The 14456-nt window shown below is 40.9% G+C and overlaps 1 protein-coding gene across 1 annotated transcript in view; it reads right to left on the bottom strand.

The window, feature by feature from the left end:
• Nucleotides 1–14456, bottom strand: part of LOC309644475 (uncharacterized protein) — a 117657-nt gene that overhangs the window by 85050 nt on the left and 18151 nt on the right. Inside the window, exons 3-4 of the mRNA XM_082428212.1 lie at nt 7466–13878; nt 981–7376 (exon numbers count right to left, since the gene is read on the bottom strand). Coding sequence (XP_082284338.1) covers nt 13758–13878 — 121 coding nt within the window. The 3' untranslated portion in view covers nt 981–7376; nt 7466–13757. The remainder of the gene's footprint in view (nt 1–980; nt 7377–7465; nt 13879–14456) is intronic.

Genomic DNA, 14456 nt, shown 5'->3' with positions numbered 1-14456 from the left:
TATGTTGAAAAAGCATCAAACATTGGATTTTTTTGGTAATTTCTACATGAAGAGAACAAAAATCCAACTTTCTGAATTATACACAGTCTCAGAGACCTCTGTATGTGTGTGCGTGTGTGTGTGGGGGGGTATGTATTTACATGTGCTGTGGTTATGCCCAGACTCCCCTGCCTTCCAGAAAGTTCCATGTCTAATTCTGACTCATCTCCATTCTCACCACAGGCATCACTCTCACCCAGGGCTGCAGAAGATGATGAAGTCCAGCTTGTCAGGATTTGTTATTTACTAGCGAAATATTCACACCGTTGACAGAGCTGTCAGATTTTTGTCTCCAAACCAAATGAGCTGATTTTCCTCCCTCCAGACTGGAGGGCAGTGCTTTAAATCAACTCTCAGAAGTAGTTCAGGTAAGTGACTATGTACCAACAAAAGCGAAAGGAGGGTAACTCTTCATCCATACCTTATCAGACTCATAACAAAAGTGTCAGCACATTTTAAAAAATAATTTCATGTCCTTCCCTAAAGGGGAGCAATGGAGATGGTAAAGGGAAGCTGGAGGACAGACCTAATATGCTAAAGAAATACCCTCAGAGACTTACAGAGCCCAATTTATGAAAGAACAAATAAGAAAATATTAGTAGTAGTTAATATTTATAAAGTTAAAATATACCATAAATAAGACAATATGACGTGAAAATAATAAACAGTACAAGATATACGAAAGTCCAATGGGCAGAATAGAATTCTTAGGTCCAAACCCACATGAGCTTAATTTTTGATAAAAGTGTATCACAAATTCATGATGAAAGAACAGACAATATAGAGATGGTGCTGATTCACTCTACAGAGAAAAATAAAATATGATCTCTATTTAACCTCAAATACAATGATAGACTAAGGATGAATCAAAGAACTAAATGTGGAAGTTAAGATTACCAAGTTAATAGAAGATAATGTTAGAGAAAAGTTTTGATACTTACAGGTAAACCCATTTTAATTAAAATCAGGAACAAGAGAGGGTGTATGCCATTGCCATTATTATTCACCATCGTTTTTATGGTTTCACCATATACAAAAAGATAAGAAATAAAATAATCAGTAGAAATTTTTGAAAAGAAAAACTATTTTTCTTTTGCTGCTATGGTTCTTTAAAAAATTAATGTATAATAACACCTGTTGCTCGTAGGGATGTGAGAAAATGCTCTATCATACAATTAAGGCAGCACAAGCTGCTGCAGAGATAAACTTTGAGATTTCAGAGGCTTAATACAATAGACATTTAATTGTCACTCATGTAATGTCCAAATGGGGGCAGAGGGGTGCTTCTGATGGGCAGATAGATCTCTTACAGGCAATGATTCAGGACGCCCTTTTCCTTTCATTATTTTTATTCTATTATCTTCAACACAGACGTCCAAGACACTGTACTCTCCTGCAGCAAATCCAAAAGGGAAAGAGCAAGGAGGATCAATCACAGGAAAAATTTCCGGGCTAGACCCGAAGATGTAACATGTCCCTTCTCACATTTCATTGGCTGGAAATCAGTCACATGACCACCCCTAACTGAGTTGAATGCCGGCCAGTGAAGTCTATCTGAGTCCCCAGGAAAAGGAAATGGGTGTGGTGAGCAGCAAGTCAATCTCTGGCTCGGATACGTTACAAGCTATCTTGGTTTCTGTGAATAATGCAGCTATGAACACGGGAGTGCCGATTTCTCTTTGAGATCCCGATTTCACTTTCTCTGGACATCCAGTTGACCCTTGAACCTCACGGATTTGAACTGCGAGGGTCCACTTATACGCGAATGTTTTTGTTCAGTGGTAAATACTACAGCACTTCATAATCTGCTGTTGGTTGAAACTGAGGATTTGGAACCGCAGATATAGAGGGAGCGAGGCTAGGGAGGGCCGACTGTAAGTTATAGGTTGATTTTCCACTGCATGGAGGGCTGCCCGTCCCGCCCCCCCCCCCCTCCCAGCTCATGTTGCTTGAGTCACCTGGATATCCAGAAGTGGGGTTGCTGGTTCATATCATATTAGTGATGGTTATCACGGGATTGTGAAATTTCAGGTGATTTTGACTTTCTTCTCTTTCCTTTTATTGATTGGTTGGCTTAAAAAATTTTTTTTCACAACGAACAAGTGTTTACATAATCAGAAAAAAAGGTGAAACTAGTTTTATTGTGGAGAAAAGAGCCTTTATGATAATGAAACGAAATTTCCTTGCTCCCATCCTTTGTTTTTGGTTCTTGCTGAGAAAATAGTAAGATATTTACACAGTTCATGTCAAATTGCCAATCAACAAAAACTGTATTCCTGCCGTGGATGATTTAATTTTCAGTACCATAAACTTATTTCTAAATTTTTGTTCTTGGATATGTGCTTGGAGCTGGGAGCTGGGAGTTATTACCATTTATTGAATATTTACTGTATGTCAGATCTCTTAGGCACATCATCTCAACTGTTTCTCAGGTAGGAATAATTATCTCCATTTTTAAGATGAGAACATTAACACACAAGTTAAAATAAATTAAAAAAAAAATTAGCAGCTAGTTAGTAACACAGTCAGTCTTCAAATCAGTCCTGACTAGTTTCAGAGCTTGTACCATTTACCATTATGCTCTATCACTAAGTTTACAAAAATAAATAGGTACAAATCCTTGTCCTTACGTGCCTGCAGTTTGTCTATTTATCGGCAGAGGAAGCTCATAAGTAGACATCAGCTCATTTAATCCTCAGAACATCCCCATGAGGTAGAAATGTCTATTTTTAGAGATGAGGCAATTAAAACCCAGAGAGAAGTTAAGCTCTCCCCAACACTTCATGGGGTGTAGACAAGTGACCGGCCTTCTGTGGCAAGTTGTTCCTAATCTCAACTGCACCGTTTTGTTCTGCCTGGAACTTCTGCATTTTGAGCTTTCTCACAGAGTCATGCCTTCATGCAGTCTCTCTAGGGGTCTTCACTTCAGAGAAGTTCTCGACTCACCCCACACTAAAAATGAATAATTAGGCAGCAAAAGGATTGATGAACTCCTTCCAAATTATCAATGCCACACTAGACTTCCTAAACCATCATTTCCCCCAAGAGCTTGGGGTTTTTTCTTGTCATCGGAATCAATAGAAACAAGATGTTGCCTCTTATGCAGACAGAAAGAAGTTTAAAAGTACTGAGTCGACAAAAAGCCATAATGCCCTTTGCTATTCAAGTGCAATTCACATTTCTCCATCCAGCATCAAGCATGTGCTGAAATAGAATCGATCAAACAGGAGATTCACGATTGGCCAGTTGACATACCTCAGGTCACTGATGTCCTACCCATCTGCATAGGGTGTCCTAGATTTGTTTTCCTTGAGAGAAAACAAATCTGCCGGATACTTGAGGAAAGGAAGTAAGGCTGGAAGCTGGTTATAATGTTTTTATTTCTAAAGACCTCTGTTTAGCTACGGGTTATTTACATTCAAGGCGCTTTGTGTCTCTGAGGGGTTTCTCCAGCCTCCCCCACCCCCAGCTCTGGCCCAGACCCCCTCTCGCAGGCTCTGAGGACCATGTTTATCACCTGGAGTGAAGGCTGACAGCAATGAACACAGGCAGGGAGCAGCCGGACCCGCACCCGTCGTCATGCATGACCGGCCAGCAGCCATCAACGGCAATTAAACACGGAGAGCTCGGGATCTTTTTGGACAGGTTCAAGTTCCCTGGCACTGCTGTGATTAGATGTTTTGCACTGTTTCCCTGTAGTCAGGATGTGACATATTCCCTTCCTCTTGCTCTTTTGTCGTCTCTTTTGTGCTGTCCTGGTGCTGCCTGATCGCCCAGCACAGACATTTCGATAACTTCATTTCAACAAGTTTGGTTGAAGCAGATGCAAGAGGAACCAAATCAGACGTGGTTCTAATTCAAGGGAAATCAGTTTTTGTTTGTTTTTTTTTAATGTTATATTATTTTCCAGATGCATGAATTTTAGCTTAGTAGGTATAACCTGACAATGGAGAACTCCGGCCGCTATTTCCTTTTCTTTTGCGGTAATTTACATCCTGAATTGGATTCTGCAATTTGGCTTCTATAGAATGCTGCTGTTTTTAAGGGAACTGAAAGAATTGCTAAGATGTGCTTTTTAAGTGGCTTTGGTCACTTAATTCTCACAAAGATTGAGATAGTCTGCTATGGTTCTTAAAATGGCTGTGTTATCGACCAGGGTTCTTGGACTCCTTAATCAAAAGAAATTGATAAGAGGCCAGATGAGAAATTCAGACAAGACTTTATTGGGACTCGAGCTGCAGCATGAGGGAGCAAAAACAATAACAGGTTCCCTTGCTTGTTCCCTGCGCGGGGGGCGAGCTGGTCCCTTAAATGGGGTGAGGGTAGGGGCGGGTCCAGTGGTCCGGCCCGAGGGGTGGGCTCTGTGCAGGGATCGGGCACGGTCTCCTGCTTTTGCTCCCCACACCTCAGAAGTGGCAGTTGCGATCTGGTCTTTTTGTATCTTGTTCATAATTTGCCCCAACTGCTCATGCACACAGTTATTTTTGGTCCCTTATAGTTTCTTTGCTGCCCAAGGAGATTTTGTCCAGGTGCAAGCGCTGTGGCAAAGGGTCCCGGGGTCCCAGATCCCAGCCTGTTTCAGCTGGTATGTAAGTTAGCAGAATTATATTTATGAAATTGGCCTTGTAGGGAAAAGAAACTGGCTTATTTTAACAAGGTTAGATATCGAGTTTGGAGTATTGGGGGAAAGGAATTGATGAAGGAAAGGAACCCTGTCTTTTTAAAAATAAATAAAAATGTTGGAAGGGAATTGTCATTGATCTCCTGCCCCTAAGAGCTGCTTACAATCATGATGAACTTCCCTTACTTTGATCATTCCCATTGTCCCTCCATTAATTAATTCACAATATTTAGAGAATTCCCTCTACGTGCAAAGTAGGAAGTGTGTAGAGTTGGGATACAAAAAGGTATAATGCAACGTGACACTATAAGCCCCTACATGTGTCAGGAACTGTCTTAGGCACGGGATACAATGGAAACTAAAGTCAGGTGCTAGCTGTCAAGGAGGGGACATGGACAGGTCTACACTTAAGTGCAAACAGAAGGACCTGAGAAGCAGGCTCCAGGAAGTGAGATGCTAAAATCACAAAATTATAAAGGCCTGTGGATATGGAGCACGTAAAAAACAAATACCTGTTAGATGCAACGAAGTAAACTGATTTTATAAGCCTGTAACTGAGGGGGAAGGGAGATACTAAAATGGAGCTAGCCGGTAAGAGATGATCCAGTAAATAAAATGAAAAGCACAGTGTCCATTTTTACTACTTTAAGAAGTGTAAAATGCCACTAACAGAGCTGAGTGTGCTGTGCATTGGTCTCTTCCTGGGAACATAAAGAGTATTTATAAAGGCTGTTCATTGCTTCAAGGCTGACCTCTCTTACGTTTTTAAATATTGAGGTCTCCTTTGAGGATTTTTTAAGGAATTTAATTCAGAAGTTTGGGAAGGTCTTATTTTACTTTATCTGGCACTGAGTTAGAAAAAAAAAATGCGTCTAGTTCATGACTTAATGTATTCCCTTCTGCCTCCTCAAAACTTCAGTTGAAAAGTAAATGCTGTGGACAAATAGCAGGCTTTTCTAGGGGTATTCCAAGGATAACAGACTTAAGCTGTTTGAAAGTGAAATCACTTACATTTTGATACATGACAGAGACTCTGCTTTCTTGCCAAGGAACAGTCCCTGCAGGTATCCTTGGATGTGGGGCTCATGATCTGCATCCTTAATATGTGGAAGGAAACAGGAATTGCATTGCAGTCAATCCAAGGGAGGAAAAGCCTAGATGAGAAAGGTCATAGGCTAACCCTGGCTTGGATTTCAGTTCTCTGCCTTTCTAGTTGTGTGGTTTGGGGCTAGTTTCTTAACTTTTCCAGGCCTTAGTTTCTTATTCTGTAGAAGGTAAATATAACTATTAGTTGGGCTATTGTGGCATCAGAGATATGGATGTGAAAAGTGCCTAACATTTAAAGATGATCAATAAATACTATTGATAATTATTGTGCTGATTATTGTGTGGGTTCTAGTGACTGTGGCCTTGGAACAGCCTAGATTCTTTGTGCATGTTTGATAGCTGCTGGTTGAAAAATAAGAGGTAGACAAACAAAATTGGATACTGGCTTTATTAACTTTATAAGTCCTATTTAAGCTCAGGCTTATAGTTTTGGAGTCCAGCTTTCAGGTGCTGTCTGCACATCCTTAACTTTCTAATTCCTTTCTGAACATTCTTAGTGGCTGTTCCCTTGAAAAATGTCTAAGGAGGATTTATCTCTAATGCATGGGATCTAAAGAATTAAGCCTGTCAGGACATCAATACTAGAAAAGCCTCCCTCTTGGCATTGACTTTTCCTCTCTGTGAAATGGGGATAAGTGGATCATCCACTAATGAAGTACACCTGTGAAGCAGCAAATAAAGATGACTAGAAAGCAATGCGGGAAGCATAGTGAGTATATCGGTTGGCTTTTGCTGTGTAACAAAACATCCCAGAACTGTTTAAAACAACAGTCATTTGTTAGCTCACAATTCTGTGGGTTGGCAATTTGTGCTGGGTTCACTTGGGCAATTCCTTTGATATTCTCACCTGAGCTCACTCATAGGTCTGCAGTCAGTTGGCAGATAGACTGAGAGCTAGGGGGTCTAGGATGGCCCCACTCATATGTCTAGCAGTTGGAAGGTAGCCAGTCAAGGTACTCAGGTTTTTCTTTATGTGGCCTTTCCAGAAGGCTAGTGTGTGCTTTTTCATATGGTGGCCTCAGGATTCCAACTGCAGCAAGAGAAGGCAAACCCTAATGTCACAAGCATTTTTTGAGCCTCTGTTTGAAACATGTTTGTCAATATCCCATTGGCCAAAGCAAGTCAAATGGCTAAGCCCAGATTCAAGAAATAGAATCAGGTGGAGAAATGGACTCCACCTCTTAATGGGAGGAGCTGCAAAATAGTGTGGCCCTTTTCTTCGATCTACCTCAGTGAAGAAATGTCATTGAAAAACGAGTCCGAGACCTATCATCTAGGCAGGAGGGCAGGGATAGAAAGAGCTAAACAGGGACTTCCCTGGCAGTCCAGTGGTTAAGACTCTGTGCTTCCACTGCAGGGGTCACGGGTTCCATCTCTGGTCAGGGAACTAAGATGGCACATGCCATGTGGCAGAGCCAAAAAGAACAAAAAAAAAAGATAAAAGAAAGAAAAGAAAAAAGAAAGAGCTAAACAAATTACAGAGCACCTGATAAGACTAGAGTTGATTGGGCTTACTCAAGTAAAACTTGAAAAAGATAAGATCTTTTGAGCAGGACTTCAGTGAATAGAGGTGAATGGGAGGAGACTCTGCTTCATACAGTAGAGACAGCTGGGATTTGCTATTGCTGCTGTCAATAAACAAGCTATGCATTGTTGGTTTTGTTGGCTGGAGTGGAGAGTTTGGGGAAGTTGGGCAACCTAGTCTATAAGTGCCAGTGGGAAGAGGATCTTTAATTGATGCTTACTCCTCTGGACATCAAAAGACTTAGCTTCTACTCCTGGCTTTTTCACTAAAGAATAAAACCTTGTACAAATTATTTCACTTCTTTGAACACTTACCTACAAAATGAAAATTATGGAATAAATAATCTCAATTTTGTTTGCGCTCTAAAAATTGATTTTCCCTTTAATAACAATTTCACTCATTTAATATATTTAGACCCTGCCTGCTTAGAGCTTACAGAATAATGTAGAAATAGACCATTCATTCCTCCAGCGCATATTTATTGGATGGACCCTGTGCCAGGAACTGGGAAATATCAGTGAAGAGACGGACAAGATCCAAGGCATAGTGGGTAGATAGGGTGTGGGTGGGAGAGAGAGAGAACACATGGGGAAGCAAATCAGTCAACATGATAGTTACCAATCATGTTAAATGTCATGAGAGTAATAAATAGGGTGATGAGAACAAGTAAGTGTGTGGGTAGGTGGATGGGTGTGTGTATATCAAAGGCTACTTTAATTATTATAATCATGAAGTTCCTTTCTGAGGGTATAACATTAAAATGAAGAACTAACGATGAGAAAGAGCCTGATATGCAAAGGACAGATATGAAAGACTGTTCCAGGCAGAGAGAACAGAAAGTTTAAAAGTTTTAAGGGATAAACAGGTAGTGAAAACAGGGAATTATGGTGGAAAGTTCAGAGCACTACTATGAAATTTTGTAATATCAAAGAAGAGACGGGGATAGAGAGGGATTTTCCATGAGCCAACCTCTTAAGCACCTAATAGTCCTATGAACAAAAACTAAAAGGAATCCTAAAAGACACTCAAGGCACTTGAGAGACACTATGAAATTAAATTCTACCTTAATTACATGCAATGCCAATTACCAAAACAAGTGTTGGGAGATTAGTCTACAGAAACCAATATAACCAACTAGATAAAGAACACTCTGATGGACTCAAATATAAAACTGCAAAAAGATAGGCCTAGGAAGACTGAGCCCAACAATGGGTCAAGCTCATGAAACTGGAGAGAACAATAAAAGAAAAATCTAACTTTATTTGGAGACAGCAGGACAAAGACAGAAGATGCGTATTTTGGGATGTTTGGTATAATATTTAGCAGGTAGGTTATAGAAAGCAAGCCAAGTTATTCAACTCCCATTTGGCCGCTATCATTTTCATCAAGTAGAATGACACTCAGAAACTAAATATGTAGAACAGGAGTGTTGAAAAAGACATTGAAATCTAGGATAGGCAACAGGGATGGAGATCCTGGTGCAGATGAAGCAGACACGGGAAAAGAATAAGCCTAAGTGCTGGGATAGACCGGGTTTGACATCACAGTGACAGCTATTTTCTGGCAATATATCCTTGTTTGTGTTATGAGCCACACATGTTATTGTGGTTTGGGTTTTGTCTGAAAATCAAGGGCAAATAAATATATTCTGTTTTACAGAATATTTAATGGTACTATGGAATCACTTCTATTATGATAAATGTTTACATTCTCATGGAACTTCTTTCTCAAAAGCTGTCTTTCCATTTCTCCCACCATTTATCACAAAGCTTAGTCATTGCCTTTAAAGACAGACTAGGGTAATTGCTTTGAGCTAATAATTCATCATCATCATCATCATCATAACCACCCCCACCATCTTAAACCTTTATAGACGGTATAGTGCTCTGGCACATTTTATCTTATATAATCTTTACATCTACTCTATGAGGCAGGCGGAGCAAGTGTGATTTTACCTCCTTTTGCAGATGAGAAAGAGAAGGCTCAGTAAGTCTGAGCAATACGTCCTAGGGACGTATTGAGCTAAGGAGTTGCTCATACATACTCAAAATCAAATGTTCACCTTCCATGTCCAGTGATCTTTCTACTTAACCATCTTATGTTCATTAATGTAAATGCATCTCACTCCTCCCCCCAAAAATGTGGGATAAATAATTCACAAGTTTTCACTTATGAATATATTATTTGTGTACAGAGGATTGGTCTAGGTTATGTTTGAATTGCAACATGAACAAGCTGATGTCCCTGATTTTTCTCATTCTCATGCTCTTAACATATACGCTGTTCGTCTGATGAAGATATTTCTCAGGTCTGGTTTTGCCTCAGAGACGAAAGGCTCACTGGGGTCCAACACACTGAGTTATTAGGATCCTGTGACCACGTGTTTTGTGATACTGTGTGGTTGGGAGGCTTGCTTCAGCCAGTGCCTGTGGGTGCCGGCGCACAGGGCTGGAGCTAGGAAGTCCTTCTGAAGATAAGCATCTTAATAGAACAGGTATGGCAGACCTCTGTTATCACTCCAGAGAACGCAACTTCCGGGTAGTCCTCTGCATTTGGTGAGATTCACCAAATCCCTCTCTAAAACACAGCACTGTTCTCATACCACCAGATAATCTGTAGGGGGAAAACTTACAATTAAAAAAGCGAAACAGAGGAGAGCCTGGCATTTCTTGTTAATTTGAGTTATGTCTTAAACAAACAACTCACAGGCACTTGAAATGAGTTATTTATTTTGTCTCTGAATGCCCTCCATCTCAGAACAAAAGCAAATGTACTGTTAATTCTCCTGTGCAACACTAGCTTGACTCTGATTTCCATCTCAATTTACTTTTATGCTTTGTGGTGGTGTGGGTGTGTGTTTAGGATCTAGGGATGTTACAATAGAAAGACTGGATTGTATTAGAACAAATGCTTCTAGACAGCCAGTTTGGGGCTGTTTGTTGATATCTTACAATACAAAATATTTGCGCTATAAAACAAAACAAAACAAAATTTAGAACCACACACACACAAAAATGCTTCTGAGGCTTTTTGTTTTGTTTTTAGAATTTACCTGTCTTTTGGTAAGTTTCCACAATCTGTAATATATCGTTAATTTGGCGATACCTATTCTTTTGAAAAGTGACCCCCTCTCTCACTCTCTTTTTTTTTTTAAAGAACCTCTGAATATTCCATTAACTGCTAGATTGGTTCCACAATGTCTTTGTAATGGCTTTTTGCCCCTTGGGAGATTTCTCTGTCTCATATCCTTAATTAATAAGTTCTTTACCAATTGCCACGCAATAATAGAGTATTCTTTTAAGTTTAGCAGATGTGTTGGTGCTTGTTAACTCATTCTAGGTCTCTATCCTGGAAAGTCTGTGTTGATACCATGGATGGAATTTCTGTGCACATAACTGTTGGTGTTCTAATCGTAAGAGAAAAGGATGACACAACTGATTCCCCAGCCTTCAAATGAGCTTAGGCAGGTAACCACTTGTGGATGGGAAAGGCTCAGGAGCGAATAACAGCAATAGCTCTAGGAGAACAAAAGTTTAGAAAATCATTTAGATTCTTAAGAGTTCTCAAGGAAAGAAAAGAAAAAAATCAAAAGATGATGTTACCAGTCTCCTGTCACAATGCATCTGACCAGAACTTTCTGGTGGCCAGAAAGATATAATCCAAGGTATATCTCCCCATCATCAACTCATTTACTCATTCATTCATTCATCCCTCCTACTTTTGAGCAGCTATTCTATGTCAGGCTTGGATTGGCAAACAGGAATAAGACACAATCCTTACTCATAAGAGAAAGGTCTATGGCAGGGGTCTCCCTAGAAGACCCAATGAATAAGAGAAAAGTAGAGGGAAGAAATTGCCAGTTGAGTATCTTCAGATGGGGTAGGGAACACTACTCGACCCTGTACCCTAAGGATCTCTATGCTACACTTGAATGAAATGTTAGCCTGAAGTTTTTCAGAGGACTAAGGGAGTCCAAAGTAAGAAGGTGAAATGCCACCACAAACTGAGGCGGAGGAGGGGTGGGGGGGGATGAGGAAGAGAGACCTTTCTAATTCATTGAAAAGTTGATAAGATTAGAGAATTCTAAAATACTAGAAATTAATGGGACTGAAGGAATAGTTCAGGTCTCTCATTCTGTAGATGAGGAAACAGGCAGAGAGGCTAAGTACACTGTCTAAGGTGAAATCGCCCACTAGTGGTAATATGACTCTTGCCTTGCCCTTTTCCATTCATTCCAGTGAGGTCCTACCAACTATTTCTCAACTCAAGTGTCAAATTCATGTCCTTCCTTCACATTCCCCTTCCTATTTCAGTCCCTCATTGTCTGCCATCCAGACACTACAAATAGCTGCCTTCTTGATTTTCTTCTCCCAGTGTTTTTTCACTCTATCCTTTACATAGCCCCCGCCCAGGATTGTCTTTCTTACTAAGAGCTCCCAATCCAAAATATTTAATGGATCCCATGCCTTAGTGAATACACACAATTTGGTACAGCATTCAAAGGCGTCCTAGATCTGCCTCTAAATTTTCTTGACTCCTTCTACATTTTCTTATGAATCCTGCACCCCAGTGCCCCGAGTCATGCCTTTTACAGACCAACTCTAAGCGTTTGCTCATGCTTTCCCCTTTGCTCCTATTCAACTAATATCTGCTAAGTACCATCCTAGGTGTTGGGGATACAAAGTTGATCAAGATGGCCAAGGTCTCTGTTCTCTTGGGGATCATGTCCTTATGTAGAGCCTTTGACCAGTGTCCTGTATAAATATTATTATTTTCTTCATGTGCTATGATCCAAAAAAGACTGGGAAACACTGTTCCAGTAAGTGATTTTGAGGGCCTTTCACTTCCTTCACCGTCTTTCAAAATCATATCTACTCTTCAAAGATTGAATTCAATCAAAGAATCCAATCAAAGAGCAAATGCAAACTTCTCTATGAAGCTGTCCTCAATTCCCCTCATTGGTAATTTCCCTTCTGTATGTTTGTGCTTAAGTCCTTTATACATTCATCCTATTAACAAACATTTCTTGGCCTCCCACTATAAATGCCAGGCATGGATCTAGGTATTAGGATGACAACAGTGAAGAAGAATATATGACTCCTACATTAGATTATAAACATACTGAGGCAGGACCATTGCTTAGTCATCTTGGCATCTTCATTTTATTTAAGAGATTTTTTTGAGTATTTCATTATCTTCAATGACAATGATCAGCGATCCCCAACATTTTTGGCACCAGGGACAGGTTTCGTGGAAGACAATTTTTCTACGGAAGTGGGGGCGGGGTGGAGGGCAGGGGGGCATGGTTCAGGTGGTAATGTGAGCGATGGGGAGCGATGGGGAGCGGCAGATAAAGCTTCGCTCACTCGCACCGTCCCTCACCTCCTGCTGTACGGCCCAGGGTTCCTAACAGGCCTGGGGGTTGGGGACCCCTGTTCTAGATCGGTTCCACAATATGTTTGCTTAATACAATGTCTTATAATAATACTAACACTAGTAATACTACTAATAATAGTATAATAATAATGGTTTTCCCTGCACTCCCATTTAATCATCACAACCATCTTATGAAGTAGTTATTCTTATCACTCTCAATGTACGAGTAAGAAAACCAAAGCACGAAATTGTTAGCTAACTTCCTTAAGGCGACTCAGGTGGAAGGGAAGGGGACACAGTTATTCAATAAATGCTTCATGAGTCAGTGTATCACATAATTGATCACAGCTTGAGGACCAGGTGATATTTAAAACTATAATTACTGAGAAATTGCTGCCATGTTTTAGTGATTTGGGGATCCAAATAACCCAAAATGTCTACAACCCCTTCAGCCCAAAGTAAAATCTAGATCATAACCCTGGAGAACTGAACAACAGACCATTTGTCAATCAAACATGAGAAACAGAGGGTGGATTGGCAACACCCAGGTGGTAGGGGTCCCATTTAGGGATAAGTTCGAATCACTTGCCAAAGGAGTGATAAAACTGGCTGTCTCACACAGAGGTTATGGAGGCTTTATACTGAGAAGTCAATGAATAACGTCAGAGGTTTCATCACATACCTACCTGAGGGAGGAGTCTCATCAGGGCATCTCCTTTGGCCTCTCAATCTCCAGGGTTCTGCTCTGCTCAGCATGGCTCCACCACCTTTCCTTAGCCCTACACTTCTTCTGAAAACAATGCACAGGGCCAATGGGCCCACCCTCTCTGCCCTCTCACCGAAAGGCAAAATGTCTTCAGCAAAATGCTGCGTGTCAAGAGCAAAACATAAAAACTAAAAAATCACAAGAAGACACACAAAAGGACTAAATTTTCCAGGGGGGATTTGGGTAAGGGAGAATGTAATTACCTGAGTTGGAAATTAGCCAGCATTACAAGGATTAATGCAGAAACAGGAAAGCTTCCATTCAGTGAGAAGCTCCAAGCAAGCCTTTGGGACCAGAGGTGGTCAGGGCCTGCGTTTTATGTTTCACTTGATTTCTGTCATCCCTGGGAACACAGTGGTCCTTTGCTGAAACATTTGTTCCATACTGACTGGAAGAACAGCATTGCTTACTAAAGCATCAGCATTATCAATTACTCGGGACAGTCTAGGAAGCAAAAGGGGTTTAAGTGTTGGCAGGATTATGAAAGGCAGCCCTGGGGAGAGAGGAAGGGAGGCCGTGCTGTTTCAGAAGCACAGACAGGTTGTACTCAGGAACTCCCTAGTGGCTCTCAAATCTTGTCCTTCCCTTCCCAAATCCACCAACAATTCGAGCTTTTTGCCTGCTATTTTTGCCCGTATTGTTGCAATGCAGGCACTAAACTCTAGGGGGAGCTCATGCTTCCCTGGTGGGTTCTATGCTCTACACTGAGAGGAGAAACTCTTGACGCACTTTCAAAATGCAGTTAATGAGCCTTGTGGCAAAACCCAAAAAACTGATGGCTGTCCCTCTGTCAGGGGTCCCTCTGTCCAGAGCTGTCTATTGGATAGTTCCATCTATTGCATGCTGTAGCAAAGCAGCCTGGGACTTCTCCATGAAAGGCAAAGAGTTCAACAATTGAAAACAAAGGTCAAGTTACCAGGGACAGGAGTTACTGTTTCATGGGCTCAGAGTTTCAGGTTGGGGTGATGACCAAGTTCTGGAGATGGATAGTGGTGATGGTTGCACAACAATGTCAATGTACT

This window comes from Balaenoptera physalus (assembly GCF_965194825.1).
Source record: "Balaenoptera physalus genome assembly, chromosome: 1".
NCBI lineage: Eukaryota > Metazoa > Chordata > Mammalia > Artiodactyla > Balaenopteridae > Balaenoptera > Balaenoptera physalus.
Note: the sequence above shows the minus strand (reverse complement) of the source record. Positions and strands in the feature narration are given on the sequence as shown.